General features: G+C 38.7%; 1 protein-coding gene across 3 annotated transcripts in view; it reads right to left on the reverse strand.

Annotated features, from left to right (window-relative positions):
* SOX5 (SRY-box transcription factor 5) overlaps positions 1-13,925 on the reverse strand; it is a 386,873-nt gene that overhangs the window by 320,563 nt on the left and 52,385 nt on the right. For 2 of the 3 annotated variants that reach the window (XM_040967762.1, XM_040967768.1), the window contains exon 2: positions 11,251-11,482. In XM_040967762.1, coding sequence (XP_040823696.1) covers positions 11,251-11,482 — 232 coding nt within the window. Of the gene's footprint in view, positions 1-11,250; positions 11,483-13,925 lie in introns of those variants that run through there. The other variant, XM_040967777.1, reaches the window with a different exon arrangement.

The following is a 13,925-nucleotide window of genomic DNA, read 5'->3' on the forward strand; positions in this document are numbered from 1 at the left end:
TTGCAGGTTCAGACAAGGGTAGAAAATCGAGCATCATATTGTTAAGTTATATTTAACAGTTTCATTGGGAGTGTTCCTTTTATTCAGGAGTAAATATGCATGTTGCAAAGTATCTTCACTTCCTAGTAAGCTAGTCTCCAATATACAGTTCATCTGTGAGAATATATGTAACATACAAGTTTACCAATGTATCGATCTATTTTGTATTTTACATGAATGTTGCCTTATATCAGAGAGAATGTATATTTGTCATTTGGGGATTGACTTATTTCTCTAAGCATAATGGTCTCTAGTTGGGGCCATTTTGTTGCAAATGGTAGAATCTCATTCTTTTTAATGACTGAGTAGTATACCACGGACCAAATGTGCCACAGTTTCTTTATCTGTTCCTCTTTTACAGACAGCCAAGTAGTTCCATGTCTTCGCTACTGTGGATTGTATTGCTATAAATATGGGGTTGTAGGTCACTTTCTCATATGCAGATTTTACTTCTTTTTTATAAATTCACAAGAGTGGAATAAGCTGGGTCATTTGGTATGTCAATATTCAATTGTCTTACCATTCTGCATTCTGACTTGCATAGTAGCTACAGTAGCCTACGCTCCCAGCAACAGTAGAATAGGGTAGCTTTTTCCCCCGCATCTGTGCCAGATGATACAAACATTCATCTGCAAACACAAGGGAACACAAATAGCCAAAGCTATTCTGAAGAATAAAAATTAAGCTGGAAGAATCACAATCCCAGACCTCAAGACATACTACAGGGCAGTGATCATCAAAAAAATATGGTACTGGAACAGATACAGAGAAGATCAACAGAACAGAATAGAAACTCCAGAAGGGAACCCACATGTACAGCCAATTAATCTTAGACAAGAGAAATGAAAATAATCCACGGAAAAAACCTGGTCTCTTCAACAAATGTTGTTGGGACAACTGAACAGCAGCCTGAAGAAATAAGAAGTGAGACCCTCATCTCTCACCTTATACAAAAATCAGCTCTAAATGATTCAAGGGTCTAAATCTTCACCCCAAAAATATAAAACTACTAGAAGAAAACAGAGGTAGCACTCTCCAAGATACAAGCATTGGTAAAGACTTCTCAGAAAAGTCACCCAAAGCACGGGGGCAGTCAAAGCCAAAACAAACAAGTGGGACTACATCAAACTACGAAGCGTCAGTACAGCAAAGGAAACAATCAACAAAGTGAAGAGACAACCAACAGAATGGGAAAAAATTTTTGCACACTACACAACTGATAGGGGACTAATCCAGGATTTATAAAGAGTTTCAGAAACTCAAAGACAGCAAAACAAACAACCCTGCTAAGAAATGGGCAAAGAAGATGAGTAGGCATTTTCAAAAGAACAAATTCAAATGGCTGATAGACATATGAGAAAATGTGCAGGCTTCCTAGCAATCAGGGGAATTCACAGAAAACCCACACTGAGATTTTCTACTTAACTCCAATGGGATTGGCTGACATTCAGAACTCTACTGATAGCCCCTATTTCTTTTTAACTCCTAAAACATTATTTTCTTCTTTAGGGACATCAGTAAACAAGATTCAGGGTTTTATCTCGAGTCGGGCTGGATTAGTTAAGAGCCAAGAGGAGACAATGAAGCAAACCCTGTTTCTCCAAATGATAACAATGAGGCAGCCTTGACAAAATGAGACCAGAATCCAGCCACTTGTGTTCACCTTATCACGTGATGGTGTCACAAACATTGACATCAACGTCTGCTCTCCTTATAATCACATATCTGCTCATGTGCCTCATTCCCAAAAAAATATCTGTGGGAAAACTTTCAAGAGTATTTTGCCTTTGCAAAAAGGGGAATATGGAAGCAGCTGGACCGATTGCAATTATCAACTTCAGTTAGTTTTCCAATTATTTCCCACTTCAAATACCATGAAAACTTCCCTCCACACCTGTCAAATTAGATGCAGAAAAATTCAGAATTTACTTTTTGCACAAGAAGCAGAAAGGAAGTGGCACAAGATAGTCAAAACTTCATAGTCTCAGCTATGAATTTCACCACTTATTTTCAGGCCAGGACAGATCACACACCTTCAAAAGGAAGCAATGGATTTCAATGCACTTAGTGTATTTTAAATTATCTAATCTGGCATCAAAATTGTTATAAGAATTCTGGGGTCAGATTATCATATTTTAAAGAATAGCGTTTCTGAAAGTGCTTTTTTTCCGCCAATCTTTCTAGTAGATTTCCTATGCTGTAGAATCCTTTGTATATTTCTAACTTTTCACAGTAAAGCGCAAGTGTTTGTCTTTTATATATTTCCAAAGAGAAAAACTGCATACCTCTAATTGTCAAAGTGTACAAAATACACTACACTGAAAATCCAACATTTCCTTATATTATCTTGATTATTTTCCTGGCATTCCTAATAAAGCTAATAGTTAAGCTTCTTAAAGATGATGTTATACAAAATCACTTCTCTTTTTAAATCATTGCATAGTTGTATGTGATTGACAGAGTCAAAAGGAAATATAGTATAAGCATTACTGAAGATATTTTGAAGTCCCAAGGACCAATGAATTCTCAAGTAAATCAAATTTCAATTCACAGAATTTAGACATCAGCACTACATGTTTCTTGCTTTAAGCTCTCTTTGATATGAAATGTACACTTTGTAAATTAAAAAAAAAAATATGGTAAATGTACTAGTATTGTCATCCATATTAATTTAGACCAACAACTGTCAAAAACTTAGTCAAAGACAACAAAGATGACAGGTAGCCCCGAAAAACACTTAGTTCCCAAATATATGGGTACATCGGTTAAATCCGATTATTATTTTCCTTAATATTTATTATCAACCACCAATGACAGAAGACAGATAAAGTCACACAGTATCAGAATTGAATAATATCAAGGTACTTCCAAAAGTTCATAAGTTCATGGAAAAATATTATCTTGTCATTCTCTTTTTCTATGAACTTTTGGGAATAGCACTGCATACACTTCAGTTTGGTTGAAAAGTCACTGTACTGTCCTTGTGTCATATGAAACAGTGAAAGTGTTATCTTTGAATCAATGGATCTTTATTAATCACATGAAGAAAAAAAAAAAAAAAAACAGGTTGCCTGCAGGAAGGCCTGACAATCCCATCCCCCGAGCCTCAACTGATGCAAATCAGAAGGAAGTGCGCCCGGGAGCACAATGGTGTTGTTTCTCAGGCCCTGTCTGCCTCCCTGATAATGGCTCTATTGAGATCCACATGAGAACCCATTAAGGATGATTTCCGATGCAGCCAAACAAATGGAGAGACAGAGGAAGAGGAGCACAGGAGGGAAAGTGTCAGGGGAAGAAAAGAGGAAGAACCGAAAACAAAACATCTAAGACAGGGAATGCGGTCTGGTCAAAAACAAACTTTCCATTGTTTTTAAGGACCAAATAGAAAGGATACTCCCCCACTTTTTTTTCCCAACTCAAACTAGGGCCTGAGGACAACAATGGACGCGAAGGTGATCCCATCCCTTCAGAAAGTCAGGAAGACCATTCAAGTCCCCAGTATTCCTGCTCCATATCCTTGCTGCTTCTAGACTCCCTGCCAAGTATTTTAGCATTCTTGTCTCTCATGTTGTCACCAACTTAAGAAAAGAGACACTTTAATATCTGCAGTAGCTGCCTTTAATTAATTAACCTGGTTAATATGCAGCAAATATTTTACTAGGTTTTCCAAATTTTATATTAAAAGTTTACAGTGTATACTCTTCGTTCGACATATGTATGTTGCTTGGTTATTACTTCTGCTTGGAAAAAGTGTAGCAAGAGCAAAACTACATTTTAGTATATAAAATAAAGTCATCGTATTAATTGTAATTGATCTGATGTGGAAACCTTTCGAAACATAAAAAGTGAGCCACCTGGTAATTATTTTCTGTAGAACGTATTTGAAATCAATCTACTTTTGATCCTCACATATGAGACACCTTTCAAGTGTGAACTGTCTATCAGAATAGTCAAATTCTATTTTATATTTACATCTATAATGTAAATTATTATTTATAATTATATTGTGATGATTGCTTTGTGTGTCTCACCTCTGTGTGACATAAGAAAGCCACATAATGGAAGAGACTGCTTTTTATCCACTTCCATAGGTTTACTGGCAAATATTCATTGTACATATCGGAGTGGCATCTTCCTGCCACACTCATTATTAACTGAAAGACGCTACATTCTCCTAGGCCGAATTGTTGCCAGCAAACACATTTCTCCTGGGCCCACAAACTCAGAAGTTTCAGCTGTAGGCCCTGGTTAGTGTCCCCAGAGGATGCTAAGAGTAGATTCTGATTAAGTGTCCTGAAAATCTCCGAACTCCCACAAAGCACTTTATTCATGTGACATTATTCTAATTTCTAAAGCCCCAGTTAAACTGACACTCAACAGCAGTACTTCAAATACAGTGCACAACGCAGAAATCAGTTTGTCTTCTCTTCTCCTGGCTGCAGGAGAAGATGATCTATCGCACATCTTACCCAGTGGCTGTCGTGGATCCCGAATGGTTATTTTTCACATGCCTCCATCCCTGCTAGCCCTGAGCTTAATTTCTCATAATAGTACAAAGATTCCACTTTTTATAAACTCAAGTTTGGGATTCTGTCTGAAGAGCTTCATGTGGTACTTTAGAACAGCAGAGCATAACATTTGTAACAATGCAATTTCACTGTATGATAAACCTCAATTTGCCATAAAAGAAAATATATATATATATTTTTTTCACACACACACAAATATATATAATGTGTCACCATTTTCAGGTTATTTCAACTGAATTGGCCTTGTTCAAATGAGCAGGCCTATGTCATACAGAACCGCCACTTTACGGATAAACTGCGTGAAATCAGAGATGGGTACAGAATGACACCGACTTCCATCAACATTTTATACTGCCACACTGCACATATGTCTTCCAAGTTGACTTTATCGGAATCTTTCTGAATCTATTTTCCATGCTATTAAACTGAGCACATTCACTGCTGTTCAACAGCAATCACACTTCCGCCTAGAGTGCAGGAGAGAGGTTAAACAATGGAACGGTCAGTTTTTGAACTGCCACAATTCGCTCAGTGGTGCACTAACAGCACGTATCAGAGCCTCACAACAATCCACATTAAGTTTGATGGACAAAGGTAACTAGCAATGTAAGAGAATATGAAAAATATGAACACATATACGACTATTTACCATACTGTAATTATGGCCATATTTGATTTTCTTTAAGATTTATTCATTTTTGTTGGAAAGTTAGATTTACAGAGAGAAGGAGAGAGGGAGAGAGAGAGAAAGGAGAGATCATCTGTGTGCTGGTTCACTCCCCAAGTAGCCACATTGGTTGCAGCTGAGCCAATCTGAACCCAGGAACCAGGAGCCTCTTCTGAGTTTCCCACAGGGGTGCAGGATGCCAAGGTTTTGGGCCGTTCTGGACTGCTTTCCCAGGCTACAAGCAGGAAGCTGGATGGGAAGTGGAGTAGCTGGGACATGTACTGGTGTCCATATGGGATCCCGGTACATGCAAGGTGAGGACTTTAGCCACTAGGCTACTGTGCCAGGCCCTCTTTGACCCATTTTTAAGTAATACATTACACTCTCTTCTCCTGAAGTTTCTACATAGTCAAATATCAAAAATGTATAACTGTAAAATATATATACAGAATATTTAAACACTCAGTTACAATTTAAAGACTAGATATTAAAGACTAAAATATGAAAGATTCAGCTACAACATAGCAGTTAAGGTCAACTGGGCAAATCAAGAGACCCAGCAACTGACAGTGAGCCCGAGCGAGGTAGAGCCTCTCTCTGGCATCTGCACTCTGCGAGTTCTCTCAGGATTTAAGGTGGAGTTGTACTTGTACAAGTCCTGTTACATGCAATGCTGTACTTGGAGTCTCAGCTAATTGCCTAACTCCTTAAGAAGTCACTGGGGCTGGGATGGTGGCTCAACATGCTAATCCTCCGCCTGCAGTGCTGACATCTCCTATGGATTCTGATTTTAATTCTGGCTGCTATAATTCTCTGCTGTGGAATGGGAAAGCAGTCGAGGATGGTTCAAGTGTTGGGGCACCTGCACCCTCGTGGGAGACTCAGAATAAACTCCTGGTTCCTGGCTTCCGATTGGTTCAGCTGTTACTATTGAAGTTGTTTGGAGAGTGAATCAGTACTTCTCTTTCTCTCTCTAATCTTTAAAAGTTGAATAAATAAATCTTGAAATGCAGACAAAGAAGGTATTTGTTCCTTCGTTTGATGGAATTATAGAATAAAGTGATTTACGCTGAATGTTGCTTTAATGACAGCAGTTGCTACAATGTTTAGGTTCATTAATATTACGGCATAGCATGTGGTTAAACAATGCCATTACACATGTATACCATGAGTTATTTCATGTTTTTTTTTTACAAAAATCCACTAAAATAATAAATGTGATGCTAGTAACATCATACTTTTAAATTTAATGGATCTTGAAGGGTTAACAAATACATATTGATTTTATATTAGAACAGTTACCTCCAGAATGAGGACCTTAAGTTCTTTTGTTAAATGAAAGTTCTATGGCTACACTCACCAAAAAGAGTTGCTTAGAAGTCAAGAGTTTGGCTGAGATACACTATGATTTTTGAAGAAAAAAAAAAAGACAACAAAACAAACACACACTGATTATTCAGGAACCACAGGTGGTCAAGACTTTCATTTCACATCACATTTGACACGGGATCAACAAACGCACCCACAGAAGTAGCATACACTAGACAAAAAAATGAGCTCCAGTCCCCCTGGGCCTGGCTTCCGCAGCTGCTATCTCACTGACCTTCCTCATGACACTGACTTCTAGAAAGATCCAAGTTCACTGGCAATTTCAAATAAATCCATCTCTAGTGTTTAAAATGGGCCACAAAGTGTACTGGGTATACGTACTTCTGAATCAAAAACTACATTAAAAATAAATAAACTATGCCAAAGGGGTCAAGAGAAGAGCTGAAAAGTCACAGGAATCACACCAGTTGATGGGACTGGCGTTTCAGCCGGGGGTGAGGAGGTTTTCACATCGCTTAGACCACTCCACCACAGTCGACTCTGAGCAGAGAGTGGAAAAAAAAGAATTTTTCACGTTTATGCCAGTTAGAGCTCTCGGGGAGCTGTTTTCGCTTAGGCATGTAGTTTATTTCTCCGTAACACGTATGCAGTAAGCATATCCTCACGAAGGATATTTACATCTTTTTCTGACTCCATTCCAAACTGTGACACTTGAGCACCCTAAACCTGAACAAGAGATCCTAAGCTCATTAAAATCTTCAGGTCAGCAGTCATTAAGTACACAGACCTTAGGAAATCTGTCCAACTTTAATTCTGAGTCTCTAACTTGGACACAGCGTTCTGAGAGTCACTGCATTTTGACACTGTCTGATCTTCTCAAGCCAATACAAGATACACACTTCCCCTGATCTCTCTTAACTAAGAATTGGATATGAATGTCATACATAAAGAAGCAATGGAATCTGCCTTTTGTCCCTGAAATTGAACTCTATGATATTAAGACTATGAGCCATTCTCCGGTTTCAAAGATATTGAATAGGAAAAAACAAAGACTGTATTCCCTACTGAAATAAAAGGACCTATTGTGTGACTGTGACAATGGTCTAGTATTCCAAAAAAGCAGAAAGCATTCACAGTGAATGACAAGATTATAAATTTATTCAACCACTTTGATAAAAAACAAAAATACATCTTCATCAATTCACTAGATGAATAGAATAAGACTTTGTGAAATACACCACATAAGTAAAGATTCTAATTTCTTGGTAAAATGTGTAAAAAGTGTAGTCACCATAAATAAGTGGCTTTAACATTACCCATAAGATTGTTTACTCACCATTTAGTCAATAATCATGAATTGTGTATCTGCTATGTACTAGATCCTAAACTTGCCTGTGCTTCCAAAAAGGAACAGAGCACAAAGAAAGGCAGGCATGTAAATACATATATATTACAACAAAGATATGAAAAAGGATAGAAGTATCATGAATAAAAGAAAAGAGGAGGAACCATTCTGTCTTGGAAACCCAGTGAAAGCATCAACAAAGACAAAATATTTTATACTGGGCCCGATGCCATAGCCTAGTGGCTAACGTCCTTGCCTTGCATGTGCTGGGAGCCCATATGGGCACCAATTCATGTCACAGCTGCTCCACTTCCCACCCAGCTCCCTGCTTGTGGCCTGAGAAGCAATAGAGAGAAAGGCCCAAAGCACTGGGCCCCTGCACTTGTGTGGGAGACCCAGAAGCTGCTCCTGGCTCCTGGCTTTGGGGGTCGCTTGGGGAGTGAACCAGCACACAGGAGATCTTTTTCTCCATCTCTCTATCTTTCTGTAAATATGACGTTCCAAGAAAAATAAATACATCTTTTAAAACTTTTTTTTTATATTGCAAGCCAGAAAGGAAAACATAGTTTCCCTAGAGGGTGAATGGGTGAAAAATCAAAAGGGAGAATTTTCTAGGTAGAAACGTTTTAAGTGAGTTAATTTACAGGTCATCTGATACATTCATAAACATGTGTAGTTAGCTTGGCATGATGAGAACATCAGATCCAAAGAACAGTGTGGTAGAAAACAAAGACACTTCATGCCTGCCTCTGCAGATAATCCCTTAAGGCAAGGGATTCCATTACCGCCTGTGAGCAACAGGGTACACGCTAGGTTCAAGACTGGATTAACAGCCCAAGCCATTCCTCCTGGAAATAAATCTGGTAAAAGTTGGAACATGGAAAAAGAGATGCTGAACATTTGAGATCGCAGAGGCGAATCTTCTATCTACTCCAGAGATGAAAAGCATCTGGGATCAAGATAGATTGGAGGCATGAACATTTCAGCACCAGTTCAGCTCTCCGTGAGAGAAAAGCACAAGCCTTGATGTCACCAAGGTGAATCGCATGGCCACTCCCGCAGTGAGCGAGTCACGCACTAACTCAAGAATTCCAGATGTTCTACCCTGCAAGGGCTACCCATCTGCAGGAGAACTTGACGGAAACCGTAGGGCTATTCAGATATGCTCTAAACTAGAGATGACTCATTCCCTTACAGTAGATGCACAGACCCAGGCTTTAAAATGTGTGCTTTCACTGGGATTACTTTAGAGAAAAATTTATGTCTTATTCAACTCTACTGCCGCAATATTCAACATAAGACTTGGTTCATTTGGACTCATCTCTTCGTTAAAACTGAATGGCTTCAGGCCCGGCGTGGTGGCGCAAGTGCTTAAGGTCCTCGCCTTGCACGCCCAGGATCCCATATGGGTGCCAGTTCTATCCCAGCAGCCCCGCTTCCCTTCCAGCTCCCTGCCTGTGGCCCGGGAAAGCAGTCGAGGACGGCCCAAAGCTTTGGGAACCTGCACCCGAGTGGGAGACCCGGAAGAGGCTCCTGGCTTTGGATTGCATAACATCGGCCGTTGCGCTCACTTGGGGAGTGATCTTCCTTTCTGTCTCTCCTCTCTGTATATCTGCCTTTCCAATAAACAAAATAATAAAAATAAATCTTTAAAAAAAAAACTGAATGGCTTCGTTTGCTCTAATCCTGTACCCCAGCATCCTCCCAGGCCACAGAATGAGGCAACTGAACAAATTGTTCTCCTACTGAGGATACTTTTTTCACACCAACCCTGGGAGGCAGGGACGACGGCTCCAGTCATCGGCTCTTACCATACATCAGGGAGACTAGGATTGCGTTCCTGTTTCCTGGCTGAGGCACAGCACAGTTGGATTCTGGTTGTTTGGTGGCAACTAAGAAGCAAACCAGTAGACTGGAATGCGTTCATTCTCTTTTTCCCCAACTCTCTCTCTCCCCAATTATCTCTCCATCACCCTCTATTATATATATATATTTTACAAGAATAAGCATTATGAAATCTCACTGATATATTTTGTGGGTTAACCTAGTTACTATAATATTGGGAAGTAATTAATATACCATTTCTATGTAAGTGGTACATGCATGGTACCTCAAACATTGTTCTTGGTGGAAAACAAAGTCTTGACACAGTCAAATACCCAAAGAAATGCTGGGCCATGAAGCTTAAAATATTGAACTGGAATATGTAACTCTAATTGCAAAGTACCATGTCTACTGCACAGGTACTAGAAGACACCTGGGTTTTCTTGCTGACTGAATTCCACATACATTAATTCAATTCCATGAACAAGTGGAGATATTTCAGCATTAACACAATGTAAGAAATGTTAATAATTTCCTAGAGAATGCAAAAAAGACTGAACAACATCAATGCTCTCTTGGAAGATATAACGATGTATGCTAAAACATCTTCTTAGGATCAGAATCAAATTCATCGTGATGGCAACCTTGAACAGAACAGGATCAAAGGTCCCACAGGCATGATTTCTGCTTATGAAGTCACACTGGCATGGGGAGCCAAGGGCCCCACTTCTGCGCTTCTGTCAGATTCTATGTACTTAATCTGCTGGGAAGGACCAAAGGCCCTATTCGTATTTATGTTTGTTATTTAACCCTTCAAGTCAAAGGTGCTTAGCTGTCTTCTTCCTGACCCCTCCAGCAGGTGCAGTTCCCCACTCTTCTGCAGTAATTTAGACCCCAGACTAAGAGGCATTGTCCCGTGGGTAGAGCCTAGAGCAGGATGCAATGAAGACTGAAGGACCCAAACCATGGCATGAATGGGGGTTAGTTAGGAACAAGTGCAGCCATCTTGTTACAAAAGTACTCTCTGAAAAGCAAACTTCAACAGAATCCCCAGTGCAGTCAGGAGTAAGAGTCGATCTGAGCTCAGGAAACAAGGTCAAACCACGGATTGATCATGGTGGAGATCATCACATCTCGTTCATCACAACATTATCTGGGACAACCTTCTATTGGGAAGAATAGGACACCTCACTTTCATGTGAACGCATTGTAAATGTGGGACCCCAACATCACTCTGATTCTTTAAAAAATTTTTTTTCTCACTCTAATTAAATTGTAACATTTCAAAAGCAGGAATCCTGAAAAAGCATGAAAGGAAAAAAAAAAGCAACAATAAAAAACAGCTGTATATTCCCTTTTGGAACCAATTTGCTTACAAAGAATTCCAAGATGCCAGGAGTGAATCTTGTGTATGGTTAGTAAGCAGATGATAATTATAAAGCAAAGGCCTGAAGCCAAACTCCTCGAGTAGACGGGTCAGAAAGCGAGTGTAGCACAATAGGCCATGAGAAACCTACCATTGTATTGTGCTGAGAAGTGGGAGTCCTATGGCCACAAGTCTCTTGCGTCAGAAGAGAAACTGGCTGAAATTCCTCAGAGTGAGGCTTGTTGGGAAAACTCACATGCAAGGGAAGGTGAAAGGCTGGGAGCCCGTCACTCTCCTCTTCTTCCACTTTCTGTCTGCTTGTCACCATGGCTACCTCTCCATCTGCTTCCCCATACGGAGAGGCTGGTCGCTTGGAAGACATCCTGGAAGGAACAAAAGAGGAGAAAATAATGAAACCTCCACATAAATCCTTAATGCCGTCATTGTGTGGTTAGGGGCCATTGTAACAGAAATGCCTTTTTGTGCTGGCAGAGAGCAGGAAACCATCCAAATACCACTGCAAAGCACACACAATCAGAAACAATGGCCAAGCAGGTAGCAACAGAACAGTGCTTGTTTGTTATGAGAATAATACACTAATACAGCACTCTCTTGTATTCTGGCTTCTTAAACAAGAGAATTCACCTAAGAACACTGCATAATGAAAGACCATTCTATTTTAAAGGAAAGAAAAATATCCATCTAGTTTTACACTTTGATAGATCTTATTGAAGACAGGACATCTATGAATAGCAAATTTTGTTGGTAGTTTAAAAGAAAAAAAATAACTAAAATGTCTTTCAGGGAAAAAATAAATCAGATAAATGATTGCTATTATTAAAAATTCACATTTTATTAAATTGAATATTATTATGAAACATAGAAATACTAATAGAAGCAAACCTCAGAGCAAATGAAAAAAGTTTGAAATCTGCTTAAGGTTTACTAAGAATGTTATAAATTCTATAATTTGAGAATTTTCTTTCCTCCTTCTGTCCAAACCAGTGAATTTTTGCATTTAGTTGTAATATCAAAGTTGCAAGGTACAACAAAAGGGAAGAAAGGAAAAAGAGAATCTCAAATCTATTTTCACAAATCCATGAATAGTTTCGATGTGAATTTTCAGACTTATTTACTCTTTAGAATACTTAAACAAAAGAAACATGCTTTGTTTTGATGAACCAAAGGCCTAAGAAAATAGGCTCAGACAATTGCACAAGAATTACACCCTGTCTTTGTGCTTGAGTCTGATTCAGAATATTATCAGGTTAAAAACACATGGCAGATATTTTCAGTTAAATGAAAAGTTCTTTTTTATTTTGTTTAAAGTTTTACCTGAAACTGGATTGAGTTGAAATAGTTGATTTTTTTTTTTTTAACTCTCCTGTGGTACATACAATTTGATCTAACCTTGAAAAGGGAGTGTTTTTTCGCTAAACCAACAAAACGTGTTTACAGAACCACCCATTCTTATCCCAGACAACTGGGATGGCAGGGAGGGAAATATTTACTCACTGCCATCTTACATCCTTCAAGTATATTATTGATTATAAATTTAAGAATGTATTTCCTAAAGAAATGCCTGTGATCAGTGTTGAGCCGTACAATTTAGGGTTAGAAGTTACAAAAGAAAAATTATTCAGGTTTTGAAGATGGTCTAACAAGACACAATAGAACATGAAAAGAAATGAGGCTTAGAATCAAACACATTGGTTAAAACTCTAAGTCTGCCACTTACTAGCTGCGAGACATAATCTCTCTCAATGTTACCTTATGCCTTTTTGAAAGTGAAATCTGTCATATAAAAGAGAACTTGTGAACTATGTAACACAGAAGTCATTCAAAAAATAACAATTATAAAACTATACAAGATGTCCCACCCACCCTCAAAAATCAAACGAACAAGAAAATGAGGGAAGCAAATTTCCTAAGAGTTTAAGAACAAAAGCAAAAAGAAATTTAAAAAAGTATTCTACTAGAAAATTTCTCCTTGTTCAGAAAATTGACTAACTGTATCAGCTAGTGTTTAACAAGAAACATAGGCACACGCAGCTATTAAAGAACAAAGGAAGTTGAAATGTTAGCAGCTACCACGTGAGCACTGTCGGAGAAATGGACATGGCCCTCAGATTTCAAGTGTAACTATTTTCAATCCTATTAAAGATTATTCGAATTGTATCCCAGGTATGGAGAAGGATCGAATGGGCTGGAGTTGGTCTAGTTTTAGTCTCATGGGGAACATCATACCTACCACCAAAGTGATATGGAATAAAATAAAGTAGCCCCTGAACACTGCACATAGTCGACTTGCCCTTTCCTGATGCTGTTTCTTATCCAAGAAAACTCTTAATGCCCAGATAAAGCTTGGATGGTCAAAACAGATTTCAAATTTGTACTCTTGGTAAAGTGACTTATCACTGTAAATTAACAAAGGTAATGTAATTATTTTTTGATCTCACATGCAGCTCAACTGTAAGAAGATGATGCTTTTGTCAGATAAATCCTTCATTTCCCACTTGTACTGAAATTACTATTCTTACTGAAATTACCAAATCAGTATTCTGGTGCCAACCGCAGTATCTAGTGTCATCAGCTACCTGAAAACTCTAGAGTGCTGAGAGCCAGTCTCCAGGTCACCAACAAATAGACAGCTGTATCGTACAACTTCTCCCAAGCTAACGGCATCCAGCGGCTTTCATATCCGGCATCTTTGTGTACATTTCTTTTTTTTTTTCCCAATATCCTAACAACTATAAAAATTGAGAATTCTAAAGTAGATATAAGACAAAGAGGCATCTTTGATACCCAAACTCTTCTCAAAGCTTA

This window comes from Ochotona curzoniae, unplaced genomic scaffold, assembly GCF_017591425.1.
Source record: "Ochotona curzoniae isolate NIBS_2020 unplaced genomic scaffold, NIBS_Ocur_1.0 contig_1482, whole genome shotgun sequence".
Taxonomy (NCBI): Eukaryota; Metazoa; Chordata; class Mammalia; order Lagomorpha; family Ochotonidae; genus Ochotona; species Ochotona curzoniae.